This window comes from Balaenoptera musculus, chromosome 9 (genome assembly GCF_009873245.2).
Source record: "Balaenoptera musculus isolate JJ_BM4_2016_0621 chromosome 9, mBalMus1.pri.v3, whole genome shotgun sequence".
Lineage (NCBI taxonomy): Eukaryota > Metazoa > Chordata > Mammalia > Artiodactyla > Balaenopteridae > Balaenoptera > Balaenoptera musculus.
In genome coordinates this window covers 8004861-8032098 of record NC_045793.1, presented here as the reverse complement: position 1 = coordinate 8032098, position 27238 = coordinate 8004861, and the positions used below count along the sequence as shown (strand labels likewise).

General features: G+C 43.4%; 1 protein-coding gene across 2 annotated transcripts in view; it reads left to right on the top strand.

Annotated features, from left to right (window-relative positions):
• CNTNAP2 (contactin associated protein 2) overlaps window positions 1-27238 on the top strand; it is a 2064798-nt gene that overhangs the window by 1920104 nt on the left and 117456 nt on the right. For both annotated transcript variants that reach the window (XM_036864011.1, XM_036864010.1), the window contains exon 22: window positions 12053-12146. In XM_036864011.1, the coding sequence (XP_036719906.1) occupies window positions 12053-12146 (94 nt within the window). The remainder of the gene's footprint in view (window positions 1-12052; window positions 12147-27238) is intronic.

Here is a 27238-nt window from a genome sequence, read left to right as displayed (position 1 = left end):
GTCCTCCTTTTCCTGGTGTAGATGCCTGGGTCCGAACAGGAGACAGAAATCACATAGTAGGTTAAACATAGGGTTTTAATATAAGAATTGTTTTTTTAACATCTTTATTGGAGCATAATTGCTTTACAATGGTGTGTTAGTTTCTGCTTTATAACAAAGTGAATCAGTTATACATATACATATATCCCCATATCTCTTCCCTCTTGCTTCTCCCTCCCTCCCACCCTTCCTATCCCACCCCTCTAGGTGGACACAAAGCACCAAGCTGACCTCCCTGTGCTATGCGGCTGCTTCCCACTAGCTATCTATTTTACATCCGTGCCACTCTCTCACTTCGTCCCAGCTTACCGTTCCCCCTCTCAGTGTCCTCAAGTCCATTCTCTACGTCTGCATCTTTATTCCTGTCCTGCCCCTAGGTTCTTCAGAACCATTTATTTTTTTTTTAAGATTCCATATATATATGTGTTAGCATACGGTATTTGTTTTTATCTTTCTGACTTACTTCACTCTGTATGACAGACTCTAGGTCCATCCAATTCACTACAAATAACTCAATTGTGTTTCTTTTCATGGCTGCGTAATATTCCATTGTATATATGTGTGACATCTTCTTTATCCATTCATCTGTCGATGGACAATTAGGTTGCTTCTATGTCCTGGCTACTGTAAATAGAGCTGCACTGAACATTGTGGTACATGACTCTTTTTGAATTATGGTTTTCTCAGGGTATATGCCCAGTAGTGGGATTGCTGGGTCATATGGTAGTTCTATTTTTAGTTTTTTAAGGAACCTCCATACTCTTCTCCATAGTGGCTGTATCAATTTACATTCCTACCAACAGTGCAAGAGGATTCCCTTTTCTCCACACCCTCTCCAGCATTTACTGTTTGTAGATTTTTTGATGATGGCCATTCTGACTGGTGTGAGGTGATACCACCTCATTGTAGTTTTGATTTGCATTTCTCTAATGATTAGTGATGTTGAGCATCCTTTCATGTGTTTGTTGGCAATCTGTATATCTTCTTTGGAGAAATGTCTATTTAGGTCTTCTGCCCATTTTTGGACTGGGTTGTTTGTTTTTTTGATATTGAGCTGCATGAGCTGCTTATAAATTTTGGAGGTTAATCCTTTGTCAGTTGCTTCATTTGCGAATATTTTCTCCCATTCTGAGGGTTGTCTTTTCGTCTCGTTTATGGTTTCCTTTGCTGTGCAAAAGCTTTTAAGTTTCATTAGGTCCCATTTGTTTATTTTTGTTTTTATTTCCATTTCTCTAGGAGGTGGGTCAGAAAGGATCTTGCTGTGATTTATGTCATAGTGTGTTCTGCCTATGTTTTCCTCTAAGAGTTTAATAGTGTCTGGTCTTACATTTAGGTCTTTAATCCGTTTTGAGTTTATTTCTGTGTATGGTGTTAGGGAGTGTTCTAATTTCATTCTTTTACATGTAGCTGTCCAGTTTTCCCAGCACCACTTATTGAAGAGACTGTCTTTTCTCCATTGTATATTCTTGCCTCCTTTATCAAAAATAAGGTGGCCATATGTGCCTGGGTTTATCTCTGGGCTTTCCATCCTGTTCCATTGATCTATATTTCTGTTTTTGTGCCGGTACCATACTGTCTTGATTACTGTAGCTTTGTAGTATAGTCTGAAGTCTGGGAGCCTGAATCCTCCAGCTCCGTTTTTCTCTCTCAAGATTGCTTTGGCTATTCGGGGTCTTTTGTGTTTCCATACAAATTGTGAAATTTTTTATTCTAGTTCTGTGAAAAATGCCATTGGTAGTTTGATAGGGACTGCACTGAATCTGTAGATTGCTTTGGGTAGTATAGTCATTTTCACAATGTTGATTCTTCCAATCCAAGAACATGGTGTTTGTATCATCTTTAATTTCTTTCATCAGTGTCTTATAGTTTTCTGCAGACAGGTCTTTTGTCTCCTTAGGTAGGTTTATTTCTAGGTATTTTATTCTTTTTGTTGCAGTGGTAAGTGGGAGTGTTTCCTTAATTTCTCTTTCAGATTTTTCATCATTAGTGTATAGGAATGCAAGAAATTTCTGTGCATTAATTTTGTATCCTGCTACTTTACCAAATTCATTGATTAGCTCTAGGAGTTTTCTGGTAGCATCTTTAGGATTCTCGATGTATACTATCATGTCATCTGCCAACAGTGACAGTTTTACTTCTTTTGCAATTTGGATTCCTTTTATTTCTTTTTCTTCTCTGATTGCTGTGGCTAAAACTTCCAAAACTATGTTGAATAATAGTGGTGAGAATGGGTAACCTTGTCTTGTTCCAGATCTTAGTGGAAGTGGTTTCAGTTTTTCACCATTGGAATGATGTTGGCTCTGGGTTTGTCATATATTGTCTTTATTATGTTGAGGTAAGTTCCCTCTATGCCTACTTTCTGGAGGGTTTTTATCATAAATGGGTGTTGAATTTTGTCAAAAGCTTTTTCTGCATCTATTGAGATGATCGTATGGTTTTTCTCCTTCAATTTGTTAATATGGTTTATTGATTGATTTGCATGTATTGAAGAATCCTTGCATTCATGGGATTAAACCCCACTTGATCATGGTGTATGATCCTTTTAATGTGCTGTTGGATTCTGTTTGCTAGTATTTTGTGGAGGATTTTTGCATCTATGTTCATCAGTGATATAGGCCTGTAGTTTTCTTTTTTTGTGACATCCCTGTCTGGTTTTGGTATCAGGGTAATGGTGGCCTCATAGAATGAGTTTGGGAGTGTCCCTCCCTCTGCTATATTTTGGAAGAGTTTGAGAAGGATAGGTGTTAGCTCTTCTCTAAATGTTTGATAGAATTCACTGTGAAGCCGTCTGGTCCTGGGCTTTTGTTTGTTGGAAGATTTTTAATCACAGTTTCAATTTCAGTGCTGGTAATTGGTCTGTTTATATTTTCTGTTTCTTCCTGGTTCAGTCTTGGAAGGTTGTGCTTTTCTAAGAATTTGTCCATTTCTTCCAGGTTGTCCATTTTATTGGCATATAGTTGCTTGTAGTAATCTCCCATGATCCTTTATATTTCTGCAGTGTCAGTTGTTACTTCTCCTTTTTCATTTCTAATTCTATTGGTTTGCGTCTTCTCCCCTTTTTTCTTGATGAGTCTGGTTAATGGTTTATCACTTTTGTTTATTTTCTCAAATAACCAGCTTTTAGTTTTATTGATCTTTGCTATTGTTTCCTTCATTTCTTTTTCATTTCTTTTTCATCTGATCTTTATGATTTCTTTCCTTCTGTTAACTTTGGGGCTTTTTTTTTTTTCTTCTTTCTCTAATTGCTTTAGGTGTAAGGTTAGGTTGTTTATTTGAGATGTTTCTTGTTTCTTAAGGTAGGATTGTATTGCTATAAACTTCCCTCTTAGAACTGCTTTTGCTGCATCCCATAGGTTTTGGGTCATCGTGTTTTCATTGTCATTTGTTTCTAGGTATTTTTTGATTTCCTCTTTGATTTCTTCAGTGATCTCTTGGTTATTTAGTAGTGTATTGTTTAGCCTCCTTGTGTTTGTATTTTTTACAGTTTTTTTCCTGTAATTGATATCTAGTCTTGTAACGTTGTGGTTGGAAAAGGTACTCGATACAATTTCAGTTTTCTTAAATTTACCAAGGCTTGATTTGTGACCCAAGATATGATCCATCCTGGAGAATGTTTCATGAGCACTTGAGAAGAAAGTGTATTCTGTTGTTTTTGGATGGAATGTCCTATAAATATCAATTAAGTCCATCTTGTTTAATGCGTCATTTAAAGCTTGTGTTTCCTTATTTATTTTCATTTTGGATGATCTGTCCATTGGTGAAAGTGGGGTGTTAAAGTCCCCTACTATTATTGTGTTATGTTGATTTCCCCTTTAATGGCTGTTAGCATTTGCCTTATGTATTGAGGTGCTCCTATATGGGTGCATAAATATTTACAATTGTTATATCTTCTTCTTGGATTGATCCCTTGATCATTATGTAGTGTCCTTCTTTGTCTCTTGTAATAGTCTTTATTTTAAAGTCTATTTTGTCTGATATGAGAATTGCTACTCCAGCTTTCTTTTGACTTCCATTTGCATGGAATATCTTCTTCCATCCCCTCACTTTCAGTCTGTACGTGTCCCTAAGTCTGAAGTGGGTCTCTTGTAGACAGCATACGTATATATATGGGTCTTGTTTTTGTATCCATCAGCCAGTCTGTGTGTTTTGGTTGGAGCATTTAATCCATTTACATTTAAGGTAATTATCGATATGTATGTTCCTATTACCATTTTCTTAATTGTTTTCTGTTTGTTATTGTAGGTCTTTTCCTTCTCTTGTGTTTCCTGCCTAGAGAAGTTCCTTTAGCATTTGCTGTAAAGCTGGTTTGGTGGTACTGAATTCTCTTAGCTTTTGCTTGTCTGTTAAGGTTTTAATTTCTCCATCAAATCTGAATGAGATCCTTGCTGAGTAGAGTAATTTTGGTTGTAGGTTTTTCCCTTTCATCACTTTAAATATGTCCTGCCACTCCCTTCTGGCTTGTAGCGTTTCTGCTGAAAGATCAGCTGAAAACCTTATGGGGATTCCCTTGTATGTTATTTGTCGCTTTTCCCTTGCTGCTTTTAATATTTTTCCTTTGTATTTAATTTTTGATAGTTTGATTAATATGTGTCTTGGAGCATTTCTCCTTGGATTTATCCTGTATGGGACTCTCTGCGCTTCCTGGACTTGATTGACTATTCCCTTTCCCATATTAGGGAACTTTTCTACTATAATCTCTTCAAATATTTTTTCAATCCCTTTCTTTTTCTCTTCTTCTTCTGGGACCCCTATAATTCGAATGTTGGTGCATTTAATGTTGTCCCAGAGATCTCTGGGACTGTCCTCAATTCTTTTCATTCTTTTTCTTTATTCTGCTCTGAGGTAGTTATTTCCACTATTTTATCTTCCAGGTCACTTATCCGTTCTTCTGCCTCTCTTAGTCTGCTATTGATTCCTTCTAGAGAATTTTTAATTTCACTTATTGTGTTGTTCATCCTTGTTTATTTGCTCTTTAGTTCTTCTAGATCCTTGTTAAACATTTCCTGTATTTTCTCCATTCTATTTCCAAGATTTTGGATCATCTTTACTATCAGTACTCTGAATTCTTTTTCAGGTAGACTGCCTATTTCCTCTTCATTTGTTTGGTCTGGTGGGTTTTTACCTTGCTCCTTCATCTGCTGTGTAATTCTCTGTCTTCTCATTTTGCTTAACTTACTGTGTTTGGGGTCTCCTTTTCTCATGCTGCAGATTCATAGTTCCCATTGTTTTTGGTGTCTGCCCTCAGTGGCTAAGGTTGGTTCAGTGGGTTGTGTAGGCTTCCTGGTGGAGGGGACTGGTGCCTGTGTTCTGGTGGATGAGGCTGGATCTTGTCTTTCTGGTGGGCAAGACTGCGTCCGGTGGTGTTTTGGAGTGTCTGTGACCTTATGATTTTAGGCAGCCTCTCTGCTAATGGGTGGGGTTGTGTTTCTGTCTTGCTAGTTGTTTGGCATGGGGTGTTCAGCACTGGAACTTGCTGGTCATTGAGTGGAGCTGAGTCTTAGCGTTGAGATGGAGATCTCTGGGAGAGCTTTCGCCATTTGATATTACATGGAGCTGGGAGGTGTCTGGTCGACCAATGTCCTGTACTCGGCTCTCCCACCTCAAAGGCTCAGCCCTGACACCCGGGCGGAGCACCAAGACCCTGTCAACCACACAGCTCAGAAGAAAAGGGAGGAAAAAGAAAGAAAGAAAGAATTAATTAATTAATTAAAGTTATTAAAATAGGAAATTTTTTAAGTTATTAAAAATAAAAAATTAAAAAGTAATTTAAAAAAGAAAGAAAGAAGAGAGCAACCAAACCAAAAAACAAATCCACCAATGATAACAAGCACTTAAAACTATACTTAAAAAAAAAAAAAAAAAAGAACAGACAGAACCCTAGGACAAATGGTAAAAGCAAAGCTATACAGACAAAATCACACAAAGAAGCATACACATACATACTCACAAAAAGAGAAAAAGGAAAAAATTATATATATTTATATATAAAAAAAGGATGAAGAGAGCAACCAAATCAATAAACAAATCTACCAATGATAATAAACCCTAAATACTAAACTAAGATAAACATAAAACCAGAAACAAATTAGATGCAGAAAGCAAACCCCAAGTCTACAGTTGCTACCAAAGTCCACCGCCTCAATTTTGGGTTGATTCGTTGTCTGTTCAGGTGTTCCACAGATGCAGGGTACATCAAGTTGATTGTGGAGATTTAATCCGCTGCTCCTGAGGCTGCTGGGAGAGATTTCCCTTTCTCTTATTTGTTTGCACAGCTCCTGGGGTTCAGCTTTGAATTTGGCCCCGCCTCTGCGTGTAGGTTGCCTGAGGGCGTCTGTTCTTCGCTCAGACAGGACGGGGTTAAAGGAGCAGCTGCTTCGGGGGCTCTGGCTCACTCAGGCAGGGGGGAGGGAGGGGTACTGAGTGCGGGGGAGCCTGCGGCGTCAGAGGCCGGCGTGACGTTGCAGCAGCCTGAGGCGTGCCGTGCGTTCTCCCAGGGAAGTTGTCCCTGGATCCCGGGACCCTGGCAGTGGCGGGCTGCACAGGCTCCCGGGGGGGCGGTGTGGAGAGTGACCTGTGCTCGCACACAGGCTTGTTGGTGGTGGCAGCAGCAGCCTTAGCGTCTCATGCCCGTCTCTGGGGTCCGCGCTGATAACCGCGGCTCGCGCCCGCCTCTGGGGTCCGCGCTGTTAGCCGCGGCTCGCGCCCGTCTCTGGGGTCCGCACTGATAACCGCGGCTCGTGCCCGTCTCTGGGGTCCGCGCTGATAACCGCGGCTTGCACCCGTCTCTGGGGTCTGCGCTGTTAGCCGCGGCTCGCACCTGCCTCTGGGGTCCGCGCTGATAGCCGCGGCTCCCACCCGCCTCTGGGGTCCGCGCTGGTAGCTGCAGCTCGCGCCCGTCTCTGGAGCTCGTTTAGGTGGTGCTCTGAATCCCCTCTCCTCGCGCACCCCGAAACAATGGTCTCTTGCCTCTTCGGCAGCTCCAGACCTTTTCCCGGACTCCCTCCTGGCTAGCCGTGGCACACTAGCCCCCTTCAGGCTGTGTTCATGCCGCCAACCCCAGTCCTCTCCCTGGGGTCTGACCTCCGGAGCCTGAGCCTCAGCTCCCAGCCCCCACCCACCCCGGCTGGTGAGCAGACAAGCCTCTCGGGCTGGTGAGTGCTGCTCGGCACCCATCCTCTGTGCAGGAATCTCTCCGCTTTGCCCTCCGCACCCCTGTGGCTGCGCTCTCCTCTGTGGCTCCGAAGCTTCCCCCCGGCCCACCCCCCGTCTCTGCCAGTGAAGGGGCTTCCTAGTGTGTCAAGCTTTTCCTCCTTCACAGCTCCCTCCCAGAGGTGCAGGTCCCATTCCTATTCTTTTGTCTCTGTTTTTTCTTTTTTCTTTTGCCCTGCCCAGGTACGTGGGGAGTTTCTTGCCTTTTGGGAAGTCTAAGGTCTTCTGCCACCGTTCAGTAGGTGTTCTGTAAGAGTTGTTCCACATGTAGATGTATTTCTGATGTATCTGTGGGGAGGAGGGTGATCTCCACATCTTACTCCTCCACCATCTTGAAGGTCCCTCCCATCTTTACACTTTTAAAAGTGATTAACTAGATATTCAGAGACATGCAGGATACCATGGGATACACTGTGCTTAAGGTCTAAGTGACAGGAAGCTTGCACTGCAGCCTGGACTTGCTACACAACTTCTTTGATTTTTTGACACCCCTGACTGAAGAAATTCTCATTTGAGCACTGGCTTCTAGGAAATCAAATGGAAAGAGTCTAAAATGTACAGAAGCAGAGGAAGAGCCTTGGGAAGGCATTGCTTCTGAGACAGGAAGGAAGGGGGGAGGGTATAACCATTAAAAGAATGAAACGACCATTAAGAAGAACAGGATTCGGTAGAAACTGCTTAGAACTCACTAGGCTCCTGATACAAGAATTAACTGCAATAAAGGAAACCTCCAAGATGTAAGGAAAACCCTGTAGAGTTTGCTAGAAGCATCCAGGACTGAGGAAGGAGACCCACAGAAGGACCAGCATGGGGGCTCCAGATGTCGTGGGAAAAGCCGTGCCCCGCCACAGAGAGCAGAGAAGTTCTGGTTTGGCGGGGCTGGAACTGGCCTGGGGTTGCTGGGCCAGCACAAGGCCACCCTCTGGAGTGCAGGTGGGGAAGCAGGGACCCAGCGTGTGTGGGGGTGGGGCTGGGGAGCTGGGGGCAGGGGGCTTCCGAGCATGCAGGCCACGCAGGGCTGCACAGGGGCTATGGTTTCCAGGGGAGACGGAGAGTCACCAGGCTGTAGGCTCACGGAGGTGTCCTGCTCTGGGCCTGTGGCTTGGGCAGACCTCACACCCTAGGCCGAACCTCCACTACCTCCCCACCCCCAAGCCAGCACTGGAAATTTCCAGAAGCCCCTTCTTCCCTCCAGGGCTGAGAAAGTTTAACATCCTGCTCATTTTAAAGGAGATTAAAGGAATTCGTGTTTATCATAGAGCAGATATTGAAGGGTGAATTGGAGCCAGGAGGCAATGAGTGGATTACTGGCCCAAAGAGAGTCACATACCGGGGACCACGATGGGGATATCACTGGGCGAGAGACGGGAAGAGGATGGGGCTTGTGTTGGGAGGATTCCAGAAAGCAGGATTGGGTGCTCTAGAAAGCGGGGGCAATTCCGGAATCGGGCAGCTTTGCAGCCTTCGTCCGGGAGGCAGGAAGAGTGGAGCAGGACTAGAGCTATTACTTGAGAACCGAGCTGGGAGAAGGTGATGTTCAGTCATGGTTTTGGTGGCACGGCTCTTTTTTTTTAGTTTCCTGTATTAGTTTTCTACTGCTGTTGTAACAACTTACCACAAATTTAGGGTAACGCCGATTTATTATCTTATGGTTCTGGAGGCCAGACATCCGAAATTAGTATCGCGGAGCTGATGCTCAGGTGCTGGCAGGGCTGGTTCCCCCGGCACCCCAGGCTGTGAGGGGAGAATCTAGTTCCTTGCCTTTTTCAGCCTCTAGAGGGCGCCCGCATCCCGTGGCTCGTCACCCCAGGGAGTCCGGGATCCTTCACGGAGCCACGTCTTCAAGGCCCCCGAGCTGCTCTTGCCTTTCCTGCCGTGCCCTCCACTTCACCTCCTCCTGTTCCGCAACCCCACCTGCCTCCCTCCTCCTCAGCACAAGGCAGGAGGGAGTGTGAGAGAGAAGGAAGAAGTCAGCCAGACTCTTCTTTCCTCGTAGCTCTCCTCCTGCTTTCCTCTTTTATTACAGAATTACTGCAGCGACGAGAGTTTGATCTTTGTGGACGTTAAAGCCTTCCTATGTATCTTCAGCACTTGTCATATTTTCTATGTCAGTTGTTCCAAAAGATTTTCCTAACTGAACAAGTAATTTGTATTAGAATTATAGGTCATTGCCCACTTAGATTCCTGTCCAACATTTTTTCATTGATGACTTCATTAATGAATGAAGACTTGGCATGTTTGTGATATTTATAGATAGATCAAAACCAGGCAGAATCACTGATGACAGAATCAAGATTCAAAAACTTTTGAGTAGGCTGTTATTATGCTTCAAAACAAAAGAAATAAATTTAGTATAAATAAATGTAAATTTTAGCTTTTGGTTCAAGTCACCAACTGCCTATATGAAGGAAGGGGAAGAGCTGAAAGTAACCTATGGAGACAAACTAGGAATTTTATTTTACATGAGCTCAGTAAAGATAATATAAAATGTGCCCAAAAGCCAACTCTGTCTGGTCTGGGTCCCTAGAAACAGTTCAGGAAAAGAAGGGTAATTCTGTTGTGTGAATCAGACCACCTCTGAGCACTGATTTCACCTGTGTCCGCTGCTTGAAGAGTTGCAGGAATGAATGTCAGCACATTTTTATTGAGGAGCTGCTATGTGTTCAGCACTGTCCTGGGCCCAAAGATACAAGAAATCTAAAAGTCTAAGCAGAGAAATTTGATATTTTTTAAAAATTGGGTACCATATATCCATAAAATGGAATACCCATCATTCATTGCAAGGGATGATTTAGTTGTCTGTGTATTGACACAGAAAGAGTCTCCTATTACATTGTTAAGCAATGAAAAGTAAATGCAAATGCAAAACAATATGTGTGTTGGGTTCCATCCAATTTTTGTAAAAACTCAAAAGAATAGACATAAAAAAATTAACATTAAATTTTTGTCTGCACATCTATTATTTTCTCTATAATGAACATATATTCTTTGTATCCATTTTTAAGTTATTTAACAAAATAGATTAAATGAGAAGTATTTAGGGGGAGATCATCACTGAAGCCTAGTAGGGTATCTTACTAATTATTGATATATCGGCACTTTCAGGAAGCCTTTTGACAACAGGCAGTAGAAGTGGATGGAGGGACCGCAGCAGTTATGCATGTGTGCCACCAGATGGCGCCAAAGCAGCTAGTTAATATTTAGCAGCAGAAAGAGTTGCCTTTGCTCGAGACAAAATACAATAAAGTAGTAAAATGTTTAAGACTCTCTGGCCAGAATAAGTGTTTTGTTAACGATGCACTTGAAATTGTAGAAAGCTTTTCAAAATTATAGTCGAACACGCCGCTGATTGCTTTAATCATGTGTTTTGGACTTTCATCGCAGTGCTACCAGATACTCACCCATGCACAAAAAAACTTACAGTACCCGTTCTGCAGGTCAAAACTCCCAAAATTCCTGAGACGTGATGATTCTTTGACTCTTAACCTTGAGTAACAGTAACACAAGGTTTCTAGTAAGCAGTCTCAAAATTCCGGTGTAGGCGGTCATTAATAATTAGCCATCATTCCTCAAAGTGACTCATTCTCCTCTTGACAAGTGAGTTTAGCTCCCTCCCCGCGCACTTCCAGCCACCCTCTCCTTCCCAGAAGCAGGTCTCCTTCCTGCAGCTTTGCCCATCTTGGCCCGTCAGGAGCCGAGACCCGGGAGTGGATCTAGTTTCTGGAGTCTGTGCTGCTGCCTTCAGCAAGTAGCTTCCTTGCGCAGTTCCCACGGGAGGGCCCTGCCAGATAGGGATGCAGTGTTTCCTTCTGACCCACACCTTGCCTTATGCTGACCTGAGCAGGTATTAAACTCACTTAAGAAAAATGAAAGGTTACAGAAGAGGCCTTTCACATGTGGGTACACAGAAGCACAGAAAGTTCTAGGAGCTCACAGTTGGGGAAACACAACTAGAATGTTTGGGTTGTAAAAATTCAGCTAAGGCAAGAAAAGCCACTTAGGGACACAAAGGACAAGAGAAGCCCTGTGATTCTGGGACACCACCACTTGCACTTTGACATGGGAAGTGTAATCAGAAATGTGCATTGCTACAGCAGGCATTACCTGTAAGCTAGTCCCACCTGCTTCATTGTCACCTCCCTCTGCTGCCAACTCAGCTCCACTCTGAAAGGACAGCTCTGCCAGAGCAAAGGTACCTCTGTCCCCTCCAGGCTCTGATGTCCCTGCCCTGTGGCAGGAAGGAGAAGTCACCCTCGTTTTGATAAGCAAGAAAACTATGAACCTGAATCTCAGCATTTGAATTACATATCCATATATATTAATATATTCATATTCCTATTTGAACATATATATATTCTGAAGATCAGTATTTGTGTGCAAGTTGATAGACCCAAACGGTGAAGAAAACAGTACAGTAAGACGATCCTAAAGAAAATCCATCGCTATAAATGTAGCATTTTCTATCTCAGAGGTCAATACTAGGGATTGGATCAAGCAGGTTTCACTCTATTAAAATGAGCAAGGATCTTAATCCAGCAGGTAAATTATCCACAGAAAATGTGCGTCAGCTGGACAACAATTCATAAAGGGTCTTCACTTACCAAGCTCGATTTGTTTTCCAATAACTCCAGCAAAGGAAGGGATGGACTTCCCATTTTCTCAGGCTGGTATTTCAGAGTCAGCAGTGATGAAATAAGATCCAGAAACTGAGGTTCAAAGAATGATGTCATCCCCCCTGGGAGATCTGAGTCCAGTGCAGGATGGTGACATTCTTCTAAAAGTGTCTCTCTTTTTCTTCCTGCAGCTGGATCATTATCCTTCTGTGAGTTACCATCTGCCAAGTTCATCTGACACTCTGTTCAATTCTCCCAAGTCGCTCTTTCTAGGAAAAGTTATAGGTAAGAATTTGGGGTTAATTGCTCACATAATTTTCTAAAGCTACTAATTCGCCTTTGAAATACATTGTGATTGGTGGTGGAGGCATCTAAGTCAATGATGGTAATGAAACCCATGTTACGTGGTGTGTGACAGACTGAAACACATATGAAGCCGAGTATCTGCTCCTGGCTTCTTGATCTGGAATCTGTTCATTTAAGAGCCACCCTGGCCCTTCTCTTTACTACACGTCAGTGCTATCTAGATTAAATAGAGTTGTGATTGGCTAAGCATTTTAAAATGATTAATGTAAAGCCAATGAATTTTTTTTCTAAGAGGACGTATATCATGAAGCCAAAGTGGAAATAGTCAGGGATGGTGGGTAATGTGCCAGCCAAGGAGGAGGTGAATTTGTGATCAGAATGTTATTAATCGTTAAAAGCACTCATTTTAAAAGATGGGGGTGTGAGAAGCTAGCAGATAATGAAGAGAACAGGGGACCCAACCTATAATAATAAATAACAATAATACACACTTATATAGGACTTTCTGTGGGCCAAGCTCCATTTTAAGCACTTCAGATACATGAACTTATTTACTCTTCCTAGCAATTCCATGAGATAGTCAATATGATCATCTCCATTTTACAAATGAGAAAACTGAGGCACCAAGAGGTTAAATAACATACCCAAGGCCACCAATTTAAGTGGTGGAATCAAAACTTGGGCCCAGGCAGTCAGATACCAGGGTCTCTGTTCCTGACTACTGTGCTGTAACCTCTGTGATGGTTGACTCAGGAATGAAAGAGAAAGGCAGAAGAAGGAGATTTGGGTAGCAGAGGTTGACCAGTTGAGGGATAAGCCCTACATCCCATGTCAGAGAGTGGCCAAGAGCAAAAAGTATTCCAGGACTTAGAACCAGGAAGACACCAGGCAAGACCAGGGGAAAACAGAGTTGTAGGTAAGGCCCCACGGGAAAGGGCCACATCCTCAGCAAAAAGGCAGGAAGGAGGGGCAATAGCTCAGTCGGTGGGGTGGAAGTGGAAAAGGAAAGAGGGCCCAGACTCACAGGTCACCTGCTGTTTTAGGCATTGTGCTAAAAGTCTTACGTGTGTAAATGTGACAACTTAATGTCACAACAATCCCATTAAGCAAGACCTATGATTATTATCCTCATTTTACAGAGGAGGAAACTAAAGCTGAGGATGGTCAGTATGCCCAAGTTACTCAACTAGTATGTGGTAAAGTAGAGCTTTGAAGCTGCGTCTCTCTGATGAGAGTCCATGGTTAAACAGATCAAAAGAACTTGTCATTAAGGGTCAAGGTCCAGAAGGAATGCAGCTGAAAGTCGAGTGATGCCATTATAATTTTTTACATATGCCAGTATGTTAGTGGAAAAGAGGCTTAGGCATCCATAAGGCATGGACCCTGACACGTTGGTGAGCGCCCAAATGCCGCCACATGCATTCCACAGTTCAGTGAAGAATAATTGGACATTTTAAGTGTTCCTTCAGGGTTGTAATGATTCCATCAAAACAAACCCTACACTATGACACTGATATTCCTAAAGACACTGCACTATGATATTCCTAAAGTAACATCCACCATGAACATACTTGAAACAATGGACTTTATTTCTTTAGTGAAACTCACAAAGTCAAGTTTGACAGGAATGTTGGGTGATTGCCAGGTTCCCTCACTCTGAGTAACACTCTCTTGTTCATCGGCATTTCACGTCAGGTGATTAAATTGGCACTTCAGCAAAATTACAATATGCAATGAGGCATGGACCTTCGAGGTCATGAACAAATAACATTGTAAAGGCAAATCCTCTATAATAACTAAGTATTTACTGTGCTAGAAATCTGTGTCAAGCTAAAAGCATAACATGAACTTCAGATGTATGAATGTTACACCCAGAGTTTTCTGTTCACCAAAGGAAAATTTTGCTGTGCAAATAAGCTAACTGTGCATGTGATGAGGTACATAGATAAACGCAAATACCTGTAAGGACATCCGCAGTCCCGACATGGAGGTGGCCTCATGGCCTCTTGCACCTGAGGGTAAGTTAAGGTGATGCTGCAGGTCCCACACGAGACTTCTAGCTGAGACGGACTCTCATCCACACCAGCCCCGGAGCTCTCTGCAGACGAAGGCAGTGTGTCTTAGCTCCACTGTATCCTAACAAGGAGCAAGTGCTCAGTAAATATTTGTTAAATTAATAAAGAGTAGAAGGGAAAAGAAACAAAAAGCATATCCTGCAGAATGAGAGGGCATGGATGCTGGTGCTAAGACAATAAATAAAAATTAGCACAGAAGTGAGATCTGCCATTCTCACACACCTTGCAATCTGGTTTTCCTAAAAGCACGTGTCTGATAACAATGGAGTAGAAAGCATGTAGGCTTTGGAATCAGGCAAAGCTGGTGTCTTAGTCAGCTCAGACTAGGTGGCTTAAGCAACAGACATTTATTTCTCACAGTTCTGAAGGCTGGGAAGTTCGAGGTCAAGGTACCAGCAGATCAGGTGTCTGGTGAGGGCCCACTTCCTAGTTTGCAGACAGCCGTCTTCTCATTGTATCCTCACGTGACATAGAGAGAAGCAAGCTCTCTCCTGTTTCTTCTCAGAGGGGCACTAATCTCATTCGAGAGGGCTCCACCCTCATGACCTAATCCCAGATCCATCCCCTGATGTCATCACATTGGGGGTTAAGATCTCAACATGTTAATTTGGGGAGACACAAATTACAGACATCTCAGTCTGTAGCAGCTGGTGGTGTTTGAATCCAGGCTCTGCCCCTTATCAGTGTTGAACCCTTGGGTACATTACTTGAACCTCGCAGGGCCTGGGTTCTCTCAGTTACAAAATGGGAACACAGTGCCTACTTGCAGGCTGTTAGCTTCCTGAAGTTGGAGTGTGTTGTCTTTTTTTCCTTTTAACTTATCTATTTGCAGCAGCCAGATCAGTGCCTAGCATATAGAAAGTGCTCAAAAAAATATTTGTGGAGTAAATGAACTACCTTTTTAGTATTAAGCTAATAACATCTTAGGAAGTAACCAGTGTAATGCCTGGTAATAATTAGGAAAATAATTACTGTTTTTTGACGCTGGCTCTGTGCCAGTCATTATGGCGTGTGTTCTAAGTACACTGCTGCCTGTAACCCTCACGACACTGCCCTGGACCACGGTTACCCTCATTGTACAGGACACGGAACCAAGGCTCAGAAAGGTTATTTTCTTAAAGCAGGTTTCCCAACAGCAGCACTGTTGCAGTTTGGGGTCAGATACATAATCCTTTGTTGTGGTGGTTGACTTGTGCAGTGTAGGGTGTTTAGCAGTGCCCCACCCCTGCCCTCTACCAGCTGGATACAAGTAGCAACCCAAGTTGTGACAATCACAGCTGTCTCTAGATGTTGCCAACTGTTCTCCCCAAGGGCAGAGTCACCACCAACTGAGAACCACTGGCTTAATGTCCCCCCTAGTCATTGGTAGAGGTGGCATTTGAAACAGATGTGTGACACCAAGAGCTAGGCATTGCTTCCTGATAACACCGCGTCTTCGGAAGGATGAAGAAGCAAGGAAGAGATCTGATACTCTGAAGATAAATTCTGTTAATACAATCAAAGGAGTCACAGTGAGGACCACAAAAAGCACGTGGGTGTCGGGCGAGGCTGATCACCGGCCACCTCCTCCGGCCAGTGTTCCTTAAAAGCTTGGTCATTGAGCAGGAGCAGGACTGATGAGAAGCACTTTAAAATTTCCCTCTGAAATTGGCATACACTTCAGTGAGAAACAACCAATACGCATTCACCAGCTCTGTACCTATCCACCTGGAAAGACAGATTGAACTTCAAAAGGATATCTAGTATAAACCAGTAAGGTTTTGACACCCCCTAGCGATCCATGCCCCCAGGGTGTTGGTTAGCTGAGTCGGCTGCTAATCAGAAACTGATCGCATAAAAGAAGGAAAAGGAGGTGGATCTAAATAAATAATAGGACTCCACATGGAGCTCTTTGATGAGCACTGCTTGAAAAAGGACACATGAAAAGAATGAAAGAAGGATACCTAGTCAACGACAAGTGTGACTTCTAAAGGGAACAGAGGAAATAATATTCTAGAAATAAAACGGTGATCACTGTCAACCAACATCAGAATTTTGGAATGAGTTGCCACGTTTCTGAATCCTCCAAGCCAAGAAGGAAGTCAGCAATCCCTAGCAATGAGCAAAGCTTCACAAAGTAGAGACATCACCAGACCTAGTTATGTCCATCATTTACTAGCTGAGTGATGTCATAGACTTTATATGTCTGATTTTCAGCAACAGATTTAATAATCTTTCAAGAGAATCTTTAAGTCAATTGGAAGCCTGAAGCAGGTCTTCTGTATTACTCACGTTTTTCCAACATTTCTATCAACGCCTTGGATAAAGACACGAATAGAATGTTTATTAAGTTTGCAAATGACGCAAAGCTGAGAGGGATGGTTTAATGGGATGGATTAAAAGAGGGATGGATGATAAAAAGCACTTCAAAAGCATCTTGACAGGCTAGAAAGATAGGATAAAAATAATAAGATGTAATATAATAAGAGATAAACTTAATTCCTGCACTTAGACCAAAAGAGAAAAAAAACGCGTAAGTAGAAGATAGAAGACTCCTGGTATCACGGAAAAAGACTCAGGGTGTTGGTTTTATGGACAGTTTGATATGAGCCAACATTATGTGGTGACTGATTTTTTAAATAAATACAGTACTGAACTACCTTAATAAGAGAATTGTGTCCATAGCAAGGAAGTACAGTCAGACCTCAGCTGGGATGTCATGGCCGATCCTAGGCACCTCATTATAAGATGTATATTAATCTTTTAAGAAGACCAGATAGATAAAGGACCCCTAAAGGAAAAATCAAGAGACCTGAGGATATTTATACCAATCAAAAGATATGATTTAAGAGAAGTGAAAGAATCTGTTTTCAGTAATTGACAACTGCTCCATGAAAGAAGGGTTAGGCTTTGTAGAGGTTTACTCAGTGGGACCAAAGTAGCCCAGTGAGAGGAAAATTTCAGTTTCCTATTAGAAAGAACTTCCTAATAGCTAAGCTATTCAAAAATGAGTGGCCACTATTTTGAGGTAGTGGATTTCCAAGATTGAGAGTATTTAACAAAAGCTAAATGGAAATTTGTCCTGTACTTTGAGGAGTTTTCTGGATTGAGTGAGACCAGATTACATATAGCCTAAAAACCCTTGAAACCGTAAGATTATGATTTTTTTTAAAAAAAGTGAAAATTAAAGCTAGTATATTTTCCAAAAAGTCATAAAGTTATAAACCATACTCATCAGTTCATTCAGTCCCATGTAATTAATTCCTGTTGATCTGGAGGAAGTAATCAGGTTTTCCATTAGAGTTTTGTCATTTGTTACCCAATTCAGTTGTATTACCTAAAGGCTATCAGAAACTTACATTTTTTTTTAAAAAAAGTTCTTTTTATGAGTCTTCTTGAAAATCTTCATTTTGTAAAAACTTCAGCATAAAGTAATGATTGTCTATAGAGAACAAAACTTAAAATAGCATGGTTAAAAATTTGAGTAGAATGCAATTAGCAGGAAACTTGGATATTTCTGTGACATATAACATTTTAGGATAATAACTAGAATTATGACTGATAACTTTATATCAGGACATATGTTTTAAATAAATTTTTTAAAAAGGTGGAAAATGCAATATTAAAGCTGAGAAGGTTCTCCTGTTCCATGTGAGAACTAAAAGGATAATTATATTTAGGGTTCCTTGATGTCATGCACCATTATGGGTGTATTGTAGACATGGATTTAGAAGAATGTCGATATCTGCTGCTCATCATGTCACTATACATTCTGTGTTGTTAAACAGATAGCCTCTGTTTTCAGGATGGCAGTATTCATTTTAATTTTCTTTTTAGAAAGTAAAATCTGAGCCCTCTTTTTATTTTTTTCAAAATAACTATTTGTGTTATGGCTGTGCAGCATAGTAATACAAAATCATAATAAAGTAGACCTGTAGGAAATACCTTACCTTAATTAATTACCTAATTAATTAAAGGTATTAATAACTTTTCTATAGGAAAAAGGTATTAATTCCTCTGTATGAGTTTGAGAAGCTGTACTTGGAAAGAAGTTGAATACTAACTAATGCAGAGTAATCATTGCTTTACTGACCAGAGCTATTTGTCAGTGGCAACGTCTGGGGTGGTAAAATTAAAGGTGAATGCTGATTCATTTGAATTTAATATAGTTTGTAAGTCATATTGGTCCCAGAGCTTTTTTCCAAACTACAACTATCAAAGCAACTGTGATAGAAGATAGACCTTTTTGTAGCCACTGTATGATTTCCATTATAACCTAAAATGTGAATCTTATGATCTGTTGTTAAGAAATCCTTATTCTAGGCTTTTCCAAAACTTCCCAGAACTTTGGCAAAGTCTCCTCACACAGCAGGAGATGACATACCACTATGTTCATTCACAGGTGAGGTGGTATAATCTGGTAGACATTACACTGCTCACTGAGTATTTCCAGCCAAAATAGTGATGAGTAGAAAAGACATGTGCAGTTTCTGGGCTAGAACATTTAATTGCTGATGCAAGACCCTCTGGGGTCCTTCTGTCCCTTTGATAGGGTGACCGACAAACCTCAAGACAGTGGTTGTTCCATCAAACTGGATCCCTCGGTGACCACAATGTACAGAGAACCCTGTCAACTTACGATGAATCTATAGCATCAGAAAGAAAAAAACCCTTTGCTTTCTTAAGCTACCAAGACTATAGGGCTATTTGTTACTGTGGCACAACCTAGCCCATCCTGATTGTTACATAAGGATTGCAGTTAAGAACAGCCTTTGCAATCACACACGTGGGTTTGCATTCTTACTCTGTCACAAACAGTATGACTTTGGCAAGTTACTTAACATCTTGTGCATTCTGTTTCCTCGTGTATAAAACAGGAATAGTAAAGGTCCCTGCTTTACAGGATTCAACAAAATAACACATATTTAACAGGTAGCATGGGGTCTGCCCCGTAGTATGTGTGTAATAAACATTCGTTATTTTTATTAAGTCATAACTGAACAAGTATGTAGTCATCATTTGTCACGCGCCAGGCATTGTATATGTCATTGGAACACCAGTGGTGTCCAAGACAGGCACAGTTTCTTAAAGGGGCTTAGGTTCTAACTGGAAGAGAGCAGCAAAGGATGAAAAGGCAATTCGAAGTGGAAGGACAGGTGGCAGGATAAATGGAAGGTGGAAATACTGGGTTCTTTGGGAGCAAGAAGGAAGGGCACTTAACCCCGTCTAGGAAATAAGGGAAGGCACACCAGGGAAAGTGACATAGAAACTGAGTTCGGAGTGATAAGTTACAGTTATCCGGGCAAAGGCACGGGGAGGAGCGGAGGGCAGGGAGAGGAGGGATGTTTTAGTTCTCTGTTTTGTTCAGCAACCCACCAAACACTCTGCGGCTTAAACAACACTTTATTATTTCACACAATTCTGTGGCCTGGATGGATGGCTTTTCTGTTTCACGTGGTCTCAGCTGGGGCATAAGAATGACTGGATGGTCCACAGTGGCCTCAGTCACATGGCGTCCCAGGAGTTTCACTGGGGCTGTCAGCCGGTGGGGGGGGACCCCAGTTCTCCCCTCCAAGACAACCGCCAACCCCCGCTCCCATCCCACCACCCTGCCCCCGCCCTGGGCTCTACCTCATGGCTGCCTGGGCTCCCTCCCTTCATGGCAGTTGGTCTCTTTGAAGGAACATTGAAAAAGCAAAGGTGCAAGCTGGAGGTCTCTAAGACCCAGCCTCAGAGCTCACACACAATCTCTTTACTAGCTGCTACTGGTCAGATCTGGGCTCCAGCCCAGATTCCAGGAAAGGGGAAGCAGGCTCTGCCTCTTGAAGGCTCGGCTCAGTGACAAGGTCACGCTGCAAAAGGAGCACGTGGGCTGGGCGGTATTATGACCATCTTTGCAAACACAATGTGCTGTGAGGGAAATTTCAGGAACCTCAGCCAGTTTCATTCAGAAGGGTTGAAATTAGGGTAAGAAGCAGAAGGTGATGAAAATGCAGCAGCCGTAAGCTGGGTTCAGATCAAAACAGGCTTTATAAGGAGGACCAAATGTCCTGCTTTGCCCAGTTGCCTCGTGCCAGGACAAGTGTGTATCGTTAGCAATGCCCACGTTCACTCTAAAAATGTGGCCCAGTGTGTTGATGAATTGTACGGTCACCTATCATGTTTTGGGTTCTCCCAGGAGGAGCTCTTGAGGTCAGAGGTCCGACCCCTGTTCCAGGAGAGGAGAAGCCCCTTGGTGGAGTAGTGGCAAGGGGGTGAGGACGTGAATACCAGCTTATTTAAGAAAGGACCCCAGGAAATACTAGTAGGGGAGTGGAGAAATGGAACAGGGAAAGGAATGGACCATTATCGGGCCACTCACGTTGCGGGCAAGCAGAGCTCAGGACCATGGGGGACTGTGGGAGACAGCGCAGAGCAGGCGAAGCCAGGGTATCGCTCCTCCTCCTCCCCACCCGGTCTGGCTCAGGGCTGCTGCCAGGAGCAGTAACTCCCCAGCACTTCTGGCTTGCCCTGCATTCGTACCCTGCATGCTCCCCAGGCCAGAAGAAAGTGCAGCGCTCAGGGGATCACTGCCAGCCGTCTTCAGAGTCCGAGGTGAATGCAGAGACGTCGCCATATTACTGGATTCCGTCCCAAGTCATGCTAAGGTTTTAATGTTGTCTTGGGGGCCAAAGGGGGTCACGGAAGGACTTTTTTTTTTTTAATTAATTAATTTATTTATTTTTGGCTGTGTTGGGTCTTCGTTTCTGCGCAAGGGCTTTCTCCAGTTGTGGCAAGCGGGGGCCACTGTTCATCGCGGTGCGCGGGCCTCTCACTGTCACGGCGTCTCCTGTTGCGGAGCACAGGCTCCAGACGCGCAGGCTCAGTAGTTGTGGCTCACGGGCCCAGTTGCTCCGCGGCATGTGGGATCTTCCCAGACCAGGGCTCGAACCCGTGTCTCCTGCATTGGCAGGCAGACTCTCAGCCACTGCGCCACCAGGGAAGCCCAGGACTTTTTTTTTTTAATCAGGAGAATAACCTGATCAGATCGACATTTTAGAAAGACAACACCATCTGCAGCGTGGAAAATACATAACAGGAAGTGAGTGAGAGGCTGCAGGGAGACCAAATCGGAGGTTGCTCTGGTTATACCAGAGTTGCACGTTGTCATGCATGAAACAACGTGGATGCGCAGAGAAAATGCAGTGTCTTCATTTGTCTGTGGTCCAGTCTGGCCGACAGCTGAGTCTGACTTGCCGTTTCAGCAGTCCCTTCTGCCGTGCTCTGTCCCTCCTGAACGAAGGCGCTCGGCCTCTCAAGTGGCCCTCCCTATCCCCTGCTTCCTTCTGTAAACGTGTGTGCAGGTGTGTGGAACACAGAAGGGGGTGGGCAGCAAGGTGTTGTAGCTTAGACGTTCTTCCTGACATCATCACAGGGAGGGACCCGGATCACTGCTGGTCCTTCCTTGAGTTTGCAAGACCTGCCAGCTGCTGGCCTCCAGCCCCGTGTCCTGCGCCCGCCTGGTCCCTGGGTGCTTGTCTGGCCTCGGATGCTAAGATCTGAGGTTGGTGAGCTTCGAGTCCCTCCTTGACTGAGGCAGTGCTCCCAGAGAGCATCTGCTATCACTCCCTTTGCTGCTTCTGTCCCTCACTGGAGGGGACAGAGCCCGGAGTCTCTGTCATGTCCTCCCGCCTCCCCATGGCAGCCTCCCCACGGCAGCCCCGTGGTGGAGTCATGGGCTTCATCTCAGGGTTCGCTCCTCACAAGGGAAAGGCTGGAGAGAGCCGGAGACACATCTGCTCACTCCTCGTCCCTCTCCTGACGAGGCTAGGTTGCCCAGGTTGGTGCCGAGCCCCCTCCGTGGCAGGCGCCCCCCACGCCCCGCGTCGGGAAGCTGGGCAGCAGCTCTCCACCCGAGTCCTCCCCTCACCCGCTGTGAGCACGCTGCCTGCCCCCTGGGCCGAAGCTCAGCTCTTCTCTCTCCCTCTGTTTGTCTTTTCTCATAGTCTTCTTGGGCTTAAAAATAAAGCCTTGCTTTTACGTATTCTACCAGGTAGCTGTTGACCCCAAAAAGAAGTGCCGGATAACAGTTCCAACAATCGCTTTTTCTCACTGATGTGCAGGTCAGTTAAGAGTTGAGGGCTCTGTGGTGCACCTGGCATGCTCCTCCCGGGACTGCAGGGTTACACGGGTGTATTCATCTCAAGCCACTGATAGCAGCCCATTCCGGTGAGCACTTTTCAAGCTTTTGGTCTTGCCACTCCCACTAGCACACCATTGTCCGAATTAAGCCATTTGACCAAATCCTGAGTCAAGAAGAGGAATAAACTCTTGCTTCTTCAGTCGGAGAAACAGCAAGTGACGAGGAGGGAGAGAGGGCTGGGGGAGGGGGCATGGATGTAATCTACCGTGCTCCCTGTCACCAAATCCTCCTGCTATTAAGAAGAAGCTTCGTGTCTTCCCCATGTTGGCTGGAAGGGTAGGTACTGTCTCTGTGTCACAGGAAATCTCTGTGACCTGCTTTGCTTAGTCCTTGATGGCTTAAAAGCTATGAGTAAAGGAATTTGGGGAAATCATGTATTCACTCAAAGGTATGTTGAACGCTTATATATGCCAAGCGATAGCGATGAAACAATGAATAAAACAGAAAAAGCCCTTGCCTTTATGAAGCATGTGTTCCAAGGGGCATGGACAAAGACTGAGAAAATAATTGTGTAATACAATGTTAGCTAGTGGTAAATGCTGAGAAGAAAAATAAAGGAGGATTCGGGGAAACCCTCTCGGAGAAGGTAGGAGGAGGTGGCGTTTCAGCAGAGGCCTAAACGAAGCGAGGGCGCAGTGTGTGGACAGCGGGAGGGGAAGTGTCCCGGGAAGCGTGGAGGGCGGTGCACAGGCTGGGAGGCCGAGGTGGGGGCATATGCGCCGCTTGTTCAAGGGGCAGCAAGAAAGCTGGGGTGGCTGGACCACGATGGTGACAGGACAGACGGACACAGCTGGAGCCTTAGCCAGCAGCTAGACAGCAGGTTGAAGACCATCGTGGAGGTGAGGTGGGAAGAAGCAGGTGGCTTGGATCCGACTGAGCTGTTAGGCACATCGTTCCAGCTGCCGGGTGCTGTGCTAACTACAGCAGGGGTGGATGGGCAAGGGCAGGAGGGACTCGGGAGACCAGCCAAGCTCCAGCTGTAGAGCCCAGGTGAGAGATGGGCCAAAGCAGTTACCGTGGCAGCAGTGGAGAAGCATTTGGAAAAGGAATATATTGAATATGTTGAAGGAAGAGCCCACAGTATTTGGTGATAGATTGGGTGGTAGGTGAAAAAAAGGTAAAAGATGGCTCCCCAAGATTTTGGCCTGGGTAACTGGGCACATGGTGGTACTATTTACTGAGAATGACATTGGGAGAGAAGTGGTTTGGGAACCAGGGGATAAAAAGTAAGACTTCTGTTCTGGACACATTACAGAGTATTCTGTGGATGCATGGTCTCGTGGCACATGTCAGAAACTGAACACTACCTGGAGTAACCCTCCCTCCTCCCACCTCTACCCGCACTCCTTCTGCAGGCAGATGGTGTCTTGGGTTGACTTGGACATGGTCATTACTCAGAAAGGCAAAAGAGAAAAGAATACAGCTCCACTGGAGAATAATACAAGCAGTGTCTCCATACCATGGAATACTGCTCAGTAATAGAAAGGAGCAAACTATTGATGCACAAAACCACTTGGATAAATCTCCAGGGAATTATGCTGAGGGAAAATCCAATCCCAAAAGGTTGCACACCTAATGATTCCATTTACATGACTTTTTAAAAATATTTATTTATTTATTTATTTACTTACATATTTATTTTTGGCTGTGTTGGGTCTTCGTTTCTGTGCGAGGGCTTTCTCCAGTTGCGGCAAGCGGGGGCCACTCTTCATCGCGGTGCGCGGGCCTCTCACTGTCACGGCCTCTCCCGTTGCGTAGCACAGGCTCCAGACGCGCAGGCTCAGTAGTTGTGGCTCACGGGCCTAGTTGCTCCGCGGCATGTGGGATCCTCCCAGACCAGGGCTCGAACCCGTGTCCCCTGCATTGGCAGGCAGATTCTCAGCCACTGCACCACCAGGGAAGCCCTACATGACATTTTTGAAGTGACAGAACTTTAGAAATAGAGGGCAGATTAGCAGTTGCCGGCGGTTGGCGACAGGGGTGTGAGGGAGGGGTAAAGAGAGGCCAGAGGGGTTGTGGATATAAAAGGGCAACACGAGGGATTCTTACAGTTGGATTTGTTCAATATCTGACTGTGGTGGTGAATATACAGCCTGCACAGGTGATTCAGTTATATAGAATTAAATATACACACACACCCACACGTACAAAGTCTGAGTACCATCAGTGAATTGTATCCATCTCAGTATCCTGATTGTGACATTCTACAGTAGTTTTGCAAAATGTTTCCTTTGAGGAAAACTGGGCAAAATATACACGGTATCTCTATTATTTCTATAACTGCATGTGATTCAACAGTTACCTCAGTACCAATTTCAATTTTAAAGAAGTAATCGAGGTAAAAGAGGATCTAATCCACACTATTCTCTGGAGTTATTTATTCATGGGGTGGTGTTTAGTAAGTGTCTACGAGGAGCTGGTACCCGAGACGCTGCAGAGGGGTGATGGGCAAGGAGGAGGAACATGCAGCGATCACACCATCGTCTCCTGTTCATGCCTGACTTTCTTGCCTTCGCCAGTAGAGATTGGGAAATGCACAGGAATTAAATATTTATCTACAGCTTAGAATTCTGTAGTTCTTTTAGAGGTGTGATTGAAGAGAATGATTAACAGAATGCATTTTTTTAAATGGAGACAGAGAAAAATGTGGTGGATTAAACTGTCTGCTACTCCTTTCAGAGAGAATCTCTGATAGCAGTTCGTCGCCCTGTGATTTCCCTCTTGCCTCCTGCGTTGAATGCAGCAAAATTGATGAATGAACAAATGGCAAATAGTTAATTGAAATTTCTTCTCAGTTGCCTTCGGCTTTTATTATAATGATTAAAGAAGTAGTAAAACACTGATGAGAAAGCTTATTTAAGTGGTAGGCAAGAAATAATATTAAAACTGAAAAGATGCAATTATATCTAATTTTTCACGTCCTAAAGAAAACTTAACATAGTCTTAATGTCCAAAATCTTCTCAAGGCTGAGGGAAGCCTTCTATTTAGATGGAATTTGTCCCGTGAGTTAGCTTGGCGTTCTTTTTTAATTGCATTAATAACTTTCATTCTCAGAAATCCATTGGGTTTTTTTTTTTTCATCATCATTACCTTCATAGAATCATAAAAGTGTCTAGAATATAATGTATTTAAACCTCATCATATCACAGCTAAGGAAAACAATGCTCACAAAGGTTAAGTGACTGGGCCAAGATCTCATATGGCAGGTTCGTTCAATATCCTTTCCAAAATAACACACTCTTGGTGGCATAATCATCTTCCCTTGTCACCCAAATGTGTCTTTAACAAATACAATTGATAATTACAGCAGTATAATCAAAAGACACACTCTCAACATCCAGATAAAACAGCTGCAAAAGCAAATCTTTTAATAAAGTTTAGGCTGGAAGTGGAGATTACGAAGAGTGAAGGCTAGGAGCGCAGGCTCTGGCATCAGACACCTGGGATCAGCTGTCCCATCTGCTAAAGGAGCTACAGCAGGTTCCCTGCATATCTCAGCTTCAGTTTTCTTCATTATAAACTGTGGGTAATAGTAGTACTGATGTCAGATGCTTTGCTATGAAGATTAAAAATGGTATGATGAATGTAAAGCACTTATCACAGTGCTTGCTACATAGTGAGTGCTCAGTACATCTTAGGCAGTGTTACTACATCTAGTCTGTGACTTTTAATTAATAAAAAATAAAGGGAAGTCTGACCTCAATACCAAGTCACTCATAAAAACAAGGAATTAAGTAAGCACTGAAAACTTTGGGAAATGTTCAATTGAAAACAAATTGGTACCATCATATCTCCACCTTTCTTTTACAAAATTAAATTATTTTTCATTAACAAAAACAAACCAAAAAAGGCATTTATTATTAAAATTCAGTGAGAGAACCTAAGTTCTGTTTTTATGACGTTTTTAGTATTTGGTTAAACCAGATTGTCAAAAGCAGGGAATCTATTTTAGTCCCAAATCTTCAGCTCACCTGTTTTTGACATACAGTGTATATTTGTATACCCAATTATTTCTGAATAAGCAAACACTTTGAAAGCCAAAATTCTTCTTATTATAATATTCAGAAGTATTCCAGAAGACACAGAAAATTTAACTTCTTATATTCATGTGGTCAATCATCATTATTCATAGATTTCATATTTGCGAATTCACCTACTTGTTAAGATCTCCTAGTGGTGCTTTTGTGGTCATTTGCAGAGATGTGCAGAGAAGCACTGTTATTTTCGTGGTCTATTTAGTGCCACGTCTTTCTGCATTTGGGGGCTTTTTATTAGCGATTTCCCTGTTTGGAATGGCCCCAAATGAAGTACTGAAGCGCTGTCTGTTGTTCCTAAGTGCAAGAAGGCTTTGTGCTTCACAGACAAAACATGTGGATTAAATAAGCTTCATTCAAGCATGAGTTACAGTGCTTTTGGCCGTGAGTTTAATGTTAGTGAATCAACAACATATGTTAAATAAGGTGTCTTTAAACAGAAACACACATAAAACAAGGTTAGGTATTGATTGGTTGATGAAATGCTGTGACCAGAGGCTCGCAGGAACCTTGCCCTGTATTTCCCCTGAGAGCCACAGTTCAGTGTTTGCTAATTCGGTGTTTGCACTGACTATAGAAAACATAAATACTGTGAATATTGAGAATCAACTGTATTATATTTAACCCCCTATCACATAACCGTGATGATACATTATATTTGTAGGGCACTTTGCAATTTTAAAAGCCCATCATAACTATTATCACATATGATACCCATGGAGGTTAAGATGAGAGTCATTATTGCCCAATGAAACAGAGTAACAGGTCCAACTGAGGTTACCGGGTAGAACTGGATCTTT